We start from the raw sequence: 8,532 nt of genomic DNA, 5'->3' as shown, positions 1-8,532 counted from the left end.
GTAGTTGTTGGTTATTAACATTATAACTAACTTTCTAACAAACACTACTTTACACATTAGCAAGCTAGACTATCTCTTAACAGAGTATTCGTATTACTTCTAACACCTTTAAATGTTCCAGAATTCCAAAATTCCCTTTGCCATTGGATTAATGATGATGAAATGGTCGCCAAACTAGTAAGGCTTTTACCGGAGGAGTCTATCTGCTACTGAATATGGAATGCGAGAAATTAAACAGAAGCATAAGTGGAAAATATTTAAAAACGTATCGAAGAACAAAGTGAAAATTCCCTTGATGTTTTGAATATTGATAGCCAAAGGTCGATTATCTAGCGGATTTTAAAATGCAAAAAATACATAAAGAAAACCTAAGAAGTTGGGCCTTAGTTTGCCTCCTTGCCTGGTTCTACAACTTCTTGGTTAGGAGGAGGACTTGTGGCAGTAGGAGCTTCTTCTTGCAGATTCTATATGGTTATCACTCCTTCATTCTGAGGGGCTGCTGGTTGTTCAACCCCAACAATACTTTGATCCTTAGTCGTAGGAGCTACCTCTGGCTTGGCTACACGAGGAGGACACGGTGCGGCTAAAGGTGTATATGGAGGGTGGCACTCTAGCTTCCTCCAAGGACACTCTGAAATGTTCCCAGGTTTGTCGTTTGAGCTTCAAACCTGTTTGGCTATTTTGAAAGTCCATTTGTAGGCCTAGCTTCTGATCCAACAAGGGCTTCAATTCACTGTCAATACCAGTCGAATCAGTGTATAGTTTGACCCTTTGACTGTTGGCCGACTTCAATTTCTCGGCTAACTGTGAAGCTTCTGGTGTTAGCTCCATTATTTCTTTTTTGATGCGCTTCTGCTCTGCCTTTAGGAAGATCATTCTTTCTTCCATCTCCTTTTGTATTTGAAGAGTCGCTTTTCTTTCCTCCTCAAGCTCCGAATATGCTTTTTTTAGGACTGACTTGCTTGACTGCATCGTTTCTATCTTGTTGAGACTACGAGCAGCGTGTGCGTATTGGTCCTGGAATCCAAGATAATCCCTTGAGATGTCACTCAACTGAAGGGCTATCTTGTTGAAAATTTCTTGTTGAGAGGAAGGTACTCCATTGGCTGATCCCAACCGAAACAACATTGTTCGCAGAGTATCAACGTCTTCGGTCTTGGTGGGAATTTCCTTTTGCAGCACCGCAGCTACCATGTCTAGATCTTCTTGAGTAGATAGGGAGACTGTGGAAGGAAAATCAGCTTCAGAGAAATATTTACTCAGTTCCTCTTCAGAAATCTTTGGAGGAGATGATGGCTGAGCTGGTGAGGGAGTGGATTGCCTTGGAGGCACTTGAGCCTGAAATGGCGATTCTTTCTCTTGGAATCTAGGCGATTCAGCCAGTTGCAGGAAGTTTGAACCACTCCCATGTTGATCACTTGCAATTCGATCTCCACTAGTTGTATGCCTACACAATTTTCAGCAAAGCAGTGATGTAACAAACAAGTACATAGAACAAAAGGAATGATAAATGGAAACCGAAGAGGTTATTGATCTTTTTCATTCATGATAAATGAATAAATACTACTACTAAAAAGAGGAATAAGACCAATGCCTAACCAAATCTTTATTCAACCACAATTTTCCCAATTGCCCACATTACCAATTAAACAAAATAAGAAAAATAACATTTAAAATTGAAGTCATTCAGCTTATTTTAAAAGTCTAATAAATTTAATAACTATACAATCATAGTTTAAATAAGTTTTACATACACATTCAATCGTTTGTTATTATCTTGTCGGAGTGTAAACAAGTTTTAAAACAATATATATAATTAGATATTCGTGTAAAACTTACTTATGCTCTAAAAGTATAATTTTTAAATTAAATTATTGTTTTAAAGCTATGGCAAAAGCACCAAGAGTGGCAATTCGGTAACAACAATTAACTGTTTATACCTGTCACCAGCATAGCGATCCCGGCCACTATATTTGTAGTCTCGGTTGTCTAAACAGTCCCTATCCTCATAACGTCCTCCACCATGACGATCATCAAGGTATCGCTCACGTTCACCAAGGCGATCCCCGTGCCCACCAGCACCTCCAAACCTAGGAGGTGAAGAAGATGAACCACTACCCCGACCACGGCCACCATCATCTCCTGAAAAAGGACATTCTCGGGCCCAGTGCCCTGGACGCCCACAGTTGAAACAGTCACCACGCCCTACCCTATCTCCAGCCCCATCATTATCTCTTGGGAGAGGACATTCTCGGGCCCAGTGCCCTGGACGGCCACATCTGAAACAGTCATTGTGACCCACCCCATCTCCAGCCACATCATCACCTCTTGTGAAAGTACATTCTCGAGCCCAGTGCCCTGGACGCCCACATCTGAAACAGTCATCATGCCCTACCCTATCTCCAGCGTCACTATCATCGTCTGAGAAACGACAATCTCGGGCCCGATGCCCTGGATGCCCACATCTGAAACAGTCATTCTGCCCTGCCCTATCTTCTTTGAGATGTCGGTCAGCATCATCACCCCCCATCCTGGCATGTGCCTTTTCGACAGAGAGGGTGCGATCACCAATTTCCAGTGCACCCATGTGTTTGATTGCATCCTCCATTCCCTGACAATCTGCAAATGCAATAAACCCAAATCCACGCGAACGTCCTGTATCCCTTTCCATCACGATCTACAGGAAGAACACTTGAAAATTCATGGCGAATAATAGCAATATGTACAGTTAATGTCAACAATTTAATGGCATTTATAATATTGAAAACAATTATGAATGTCGTTTTTGATGCAAATGACGATTGCACGGTCATTATTGTAACACTTGCAAAACAAGATGAATTGTATTGAACATATAAAACATGTTTAATAGGACAATTAACTAAACCAATCAGAATAAAAAAGGAAACTTGAAGTTACTCAAAGATTGATTTGATTACCAATTCCAAAGTATACTAATAAATTTCCCAGACATTGACAGATTTAACCTCAACTAAGCATGGCTTAAATTAGGCACTAAAATAGTAATGCAATTAATTGCTGCAAAACTACTCAAAGGGTACCTGGCATTCAAGAATTTTGCCGTAACACTGGAAGGCTTCTTTGCGACACTCGTTAGTCGTTATGATATATTCATACTATTTGCTGCAAAACGACTAACGAGTGTCGCAAATAGTATGAATATTATCCATCATTTGTTTACCACGAGGAACCAACCCGATAAACTTGATAGGATCAACAAGCTATTATTGTGCATTGCACAATTAAAGTCCAAACACCCCATTAAATCCTGCAAATGTTTAACATCTCAAATAGGATTATCTCCGATGGAAAGAACTCATAAAAATATATTCTTTATGGGTACAAAACTCATGAAAGTATATTCTGTTTAACTACAAAAATCATGAAAATATTTTACTAATCATTTTAGTTCTTCTGATATGTGCTTCCTTTTGTCATGTAAGCATATTCGAATGACAAAGACTCCAAGAATTGTCCAATGACTCGAAGTTTGATCCATGTGACGTTTTTCTGCTTGTCTTGTGGTTCATGTTCAATGTCTCTCAAAAGCAATCAATCTAAGCACAAAAAACTTGTATTTTCTCAACTTCAACAATTAGACTGGAAGGATCTTCATCTGTCTTTAGTCTTTTCTATACGTACATTTTTTAACGCTAATGCTAGCTTGGCTTTCGTTAATTACTAATATGAGCAACAATATTTAATAAATTTATTAAAAATTAAAAATCGAACTACATTTCAGGAGTGAAATCTTTGTATTTTCTGTGGATGAACAAAATACTATAAATAAATTATTTACAGTTTTACACCACATACACGACTGTACATGTTATTACATACATACATGTACAAACCAATGAAGGGAAATATGTTAGAATGGGAGGAAATTTTGAATCATTCAGGTAAAATAGGAAGCCTAGTGACAGTGGTACCATTGCCGCCGCCACCACTACCAGCAGATTTTTCTGAGGTAAAACTTCTTTTCTTGCAGGAAACAGAACTAGACTTGGAGGGTCTTTTGGTACTTAGCCTCAAGGGAAGAATCTGCAACCTGGTGTTTTGATCCGTACCTGACTTTTCAGCAGCCAACTGATAGCTTTGCACAAGTTCAATCTGCCGGTCAATAATTTCAGAACGTCTTGGAAGAAGTTCCACAGCCTCTCCACCAGGAATCACTATGTACTCTATCGCTAGCCGAACCTCCTGCCGTATACGAATACAATAAAATTTATCATAATGTTGATATTACATAGATAACACAATAATAAATAATCTAGGCAAAATGTATACTTTTCCAATTCAAACACAATTGTTTAACACAAAAGCAATTTATCCGAAAAATAGCCCTCGAGTTAAAAAATCAGAAACTGAGATTATTGTTGAGAGTCCTAGACTAAATGTGATATGATCTTAAAAAATGTTTACAGGTGAGAGACATCCCTCAACTTACAATTTGGTTTAGAGAGGTTCGATAACTCAAATTTCACAAGTCGGTTTAGGGAGGTTAGATAATTCAAATTCTAAGATTAAAGTCTGTAAAGGATCTGTTGGGCCATGTGATATCAGACCACTTGAGTGGTCTGTGTCCAAAAAATAGGTCACTTGGGTCACGCTCTATAATGTCAAGTCTTAGGTGTTAAGAGTGTGTGTTGAAAGTTACACATTAAGTGTGGTATAGTATTAAAAAGTATCTATAAGTGAAAGACATTTTTTACTTTACAAACCAATTTTGCAGGATAAGTTAGATTCAACCCAAATCTAAGAACTGCTAGTGGTAAACTAGAATACTTATAAACAACACAAATGAGCATACACAAAAGGAATTCGATCAATAAATGCGCTAAAAAGAAAAGGCCAATCATTCTATAAGACCCAAACAACTAAGCACTTGAAGCAATTGCTAGACTTCTAGTACACAGCATAGATAAATATTTCGCACAGAAGATGGGACTTCAAGAAGAGAAATTAGATACTAATTGAGTGGGCAGAAAAGGGTTGTACCTCCAAGGCGTCAATCTCTTCCAGCGATGGTTTGCGCTTCGGTTCGTCATCGTCAATTTCAATATCTGGAGACTCATTTGATGGCTTCTTTATCGTGGAGCCAAAGGGTTCTAGCCCGAGGATCATTTTTACTGCCTTTACCATTTTTGCCATGGTATTGGACTGCAATGAAGGAACAAAAATTCATTATAAGGCAAAAGGAGACCACATTGAAGCAATTGTTGAAAGAGGTAGCAATAGCAAAAGGGCACCTTGAGAACAAATACAGGTAACTGGTGGAATTTCGCAACACCACGGATCCATGAATTCTGTCGTAACTCAGAACCGGATGCAAGAATTGCATCAGCAGTTCCAATGTCATCAGTTACTTCTATTAAATCTTCAAACCCCATCACTTTTGCTACTCGTACTAGATCAGCTTCAAGAATCTAAATTCATCCAACAAGAAAACAGTGCCCGTTATTAAGAAATAAAATAAGATAAGTTTTAAGAAATTTGTTCCTTCAATGGAACATGAAAATGAGACAGTTATCGAAGCTCCTGAATCCTGATAATATTCTCTACCAGCACATGCAAACCCAAAAATAATTTACCTTGCAGGTGTACACTTGCATTGGTGAACTCCTCTTGATCACAGATCCACTATTATCACTCCATTTCATGGATCGAGTGGGATAGTAGTATGTATCATCCTCGTCATACTCTCTGTCAGAACTTGTGATATTAGTGTTAGTTAAATTTAAATCCGATGTTTCTTCATGGCTTATTTCAGGTATTGGAGCATGCTTCACCAAATCATTGGAAAAATCATCCCAATGACGGACTTCAAATACTGGAGGTTTTCCTGTAACAGAGAAGATTTTCTAGTTAAATTCTCATCCAAATAACTAAATAAATACTGCATCAGTCAGTTAGATATGAAGTAAGATATTCCATTATAGAAGATGAGGAATACCTGCCAAAATAGCATCCACAGTTGAATCTAACCTATGATGAACACGACATTCAGTTTTGGATATCATCTCAACAGCACACGTAAATGTAGGTGGTCCTTTCCTTTCTAGAATTGTCTTTTGCACTTTCCTTTTCCTGGCTTCCTCATCCCCGAGAGTTACACTCTATTCAAATAAATGATCAATAAACATCATTAACGTGGACACGCGCTATACATATTTCATTAGGATATGCTACAAAAAAAATTAGATTGATTCAATCTTTGAAAGAAGGATGGGGCCGGAATGGATGGATCTATTTAACTAACAATTCTTTATTATAAATCATAACCTTGAAGGAAAATAAATAAGAGTAGCTTTTGCACCTCTATACCACCAACAAGGATCTGAAGATAAGGATTCTTCATTATGCTTTCAATGGTTGTTCCATGTGCTGTTCCAACCAATTGAACTCCTCTTTGAGCAATGGTACTTGCTGCTAATGCTTCAAGTTCTGTTCCAATTTCATCAATTATAATGGTTTCAGGCATATGATTTTCAACTGCTTCAATCATAATCTGTACAAATTATAAACAAAACAAAACAGCACCACAGAAGATTAGATTGCAAATCATCAAAACAATTTCCATAAAGATGAAGCAGTCAATTAAGCCAAATGAGTGAGATTAGTACTAACACTATGCTGCATATTCACATTTGGAACTTGCATCCTCCTCGCCCTGCCTATGCCTGCATGAGGAACATCTCCGTCACCTCCAATTTCATTGGATGTATCCACTATTACTACGCGCTTCAGGAACTCATCTGCCAGCATCCTAGCAGTCTCTCTGCACAATCAAAGCTTCTTCAGACATTTAAACTAGATAAAATAAAAAGGAAACTGACAGGAAAACAGAAACAAACACAGTCCAGTGGCATTTTCAAAGAAAACATGAAATAAAACAGAAAATGAAAGCGAAAATCAGTTGCATAGTAAACCAGTTCCACATACAGACATAGTAAAAAGCAAAATTAAAATGTTGACCTGATTAAGGTAGTTTTACCAACACCAGGAGGTCCAATGACCAATATAGAACCTCCTTCCTCAACCAGATCATGTATGATTTTAGCACTGCCACTCACCGCTCGACCAACACGACAAGTAAGGCCAATGATTTGCATCTGACGGTTCCGAATTGCACTTATACGATGCAATGAGCTATCAATACCAGATCGGTTGTCATCCGAAAAATCACCAACCTATAACAATAAACCAAACAACCATTATATCCATTACTCTTCAACGACAAAAAAGAACCTTTCGACATTTACTTAGTTATAGTCAATTAGCTCACATTAGCGCGCGCACACACACACTACAAAAACTCAGTTTGGTAAAAAGCAATAACTGATAACATACGACGAGTTTAGGCATAAGTTAGCTAGTAGCAGATAGTGGATAAACTAATGAATTGAATGCAAAAGTATAAATTTTATTTAACCATGCATCATACGTAAAAGTGGGAAAGAAAAAAAAAGAGTAATTTAATCCAATTAATTAATGTAAAGTACATAAAGAACATTGGACCCCACATTAAAAATACAAACTGAGTTTAATAATCAAAAGTCAAAACAATTTCCAAATAAACAAGTCACTTGGCTAGCAAATTAAGTTAGAACTTAGAACAGATTAATTATTATTATTATGAATAAGTGGTTAATTAAATTGTTTATCCAAAAACAGAGGTAGAGTAGAGTACCTTAGAAATGGCGTGGCGTAAATCATCATGGTTAATGGGTCGTTGAGAAATGACCCAATCACCAGAAGGGAATCTAGCAAGAGGTTTTCTACCTAAATCCATAACAACTTCAATGAGTCCACCAATCTCTTGGTGGCGATACAATTCCATCCTCATCTCCAATGGAAGAAGTTCCAGAAACATATCAAGCTCCGCTGTGGTTTCGGGTTGTGAATTCGACGGTGAGGATCCATTTCTGATTGGGTAACGATCAGAGGGTCTTCGGATTTGAGGAGAAGCTGAAGAAGATGATTTGGAAGCTTGAATCGCTTTATCAAGTCTTCTTGATGAACGATGGAATGAAGAAAACAATTTATTGTTGTTAAGGTTGTTGTTCCTTTGCCATGAGGTGCAGTGAAGATCAATTAAGACAACATGCGAATTTATTGCTCTCATTCTCTATCTCTTCCTATTTGTTTGTGTGTCTGTTAATGTTTTGTTATTTTTTTATGTTTCTGTATGTTTGAGTTTTTTTGAGGAGTTTTTTGTTCTAGTTATAATATAAAAAATAAATATATAATAATGATAAATGATGTAATAATTGAAGAATGGGAAAATGAAAGTGAAGAGAAGAGGGAAGATTCTTTGGTATCTTTTTTTGTGTTCTATTCTATGGGAAGAAAAAGGAAGCAACAAACATGAGAGTGAGATGAAAAGTAGTGAAAGGGGTTTGGTTGGTATTATTATTGGTAAGAAGAATCAGAGGAACGACCTCTAATCACCACACAAAAGTACACATTTTGGCCAATGGTTTTCCGTCACGCAAAAATATTCCTATA

The 8,532-nt window shown here is 37.4% G+C and overlaps 2 protein-coding genes across 2 annotated transcripts; both read right to left on the bottom strand.

Annotated features, from left to right (window-relative positions):
* Window positions 1–266: 266 nt before the first annotated feature.
* On the bottom strand, window positions 267–3,196 carry LOC146959113 (uncharacterized). Its single transcript, XM_085740645.1, has 3 exons — window positions 3,063–3,196; window positions 1,941–2,677; window positions 267–1,447 (listed from the first exon to the last, which is right to left on the bottom strand). The coding sequence occupies exons 2-3, from the start codon at window positions 2,669–2,671 to the stop codon at window positions 532–534; spliced, it is 1,647 nt and encodes a 548-aa protein (XP_085596771.1). The 5' UTR covers window positions 2,672–2,677; window positions 3,063–3,196; the 3' UTR covers window positions 267–531.
* A 512-nt stretch (window positions 3,197–3,708) lies between these two features.
* On the bottom strand, window positions 3,709–8,218 carry SPD1 (P-loop containing nucleoside triphosphate hydrolases superfamily protein). Its single transcript, XM_085740644.1, has 9 exons — window positions 7,715–8,218; window positions 7,000–7,214; window positions 6,652–6,802; window positions 6,341–6,532; window positions 5,978–6,140; window positions 5,616–5,866; window positions 5,274–5,450; window positions 5,023–5,184; window positions 3,709–4,224 (listed from the first exon to the last, which is right to left on the bottom strand). Exons 1-9 carry the CDS (start codon window positions 8,147–8,149, stop codon window positions 3,916–3,918), a joined length of 2,055 nt encoding a protein of 684 aa, XP_085596770.1. The 5' UTR covers window positions 8,150–8,218; the 3' UTR covers window positions 3,709–3,915.
* Between the last annotated feature and the right edge of the window lie 314 nt (window positions 8,219–8,532).

Source organism: Medicago sativa, chromosome 1, assembly GCF_051527215.1.
Source record: "Medicago sativa cultivar Bolivia chromosome 1, Bolivia_mono, whole genome shotgun sequence".
Lineage (NCBI taxonomy): Eukaryota > Viridiplantae > Streptophyta > Magnoliopsida > Fabales > Fabaceae > Medicago > Medicago sativa.
The sequence above is the reverse complement of the archived record's forward strand: the minus strand, read 5'-3'. Positions and strand labels throughout refer to the sequence as shown.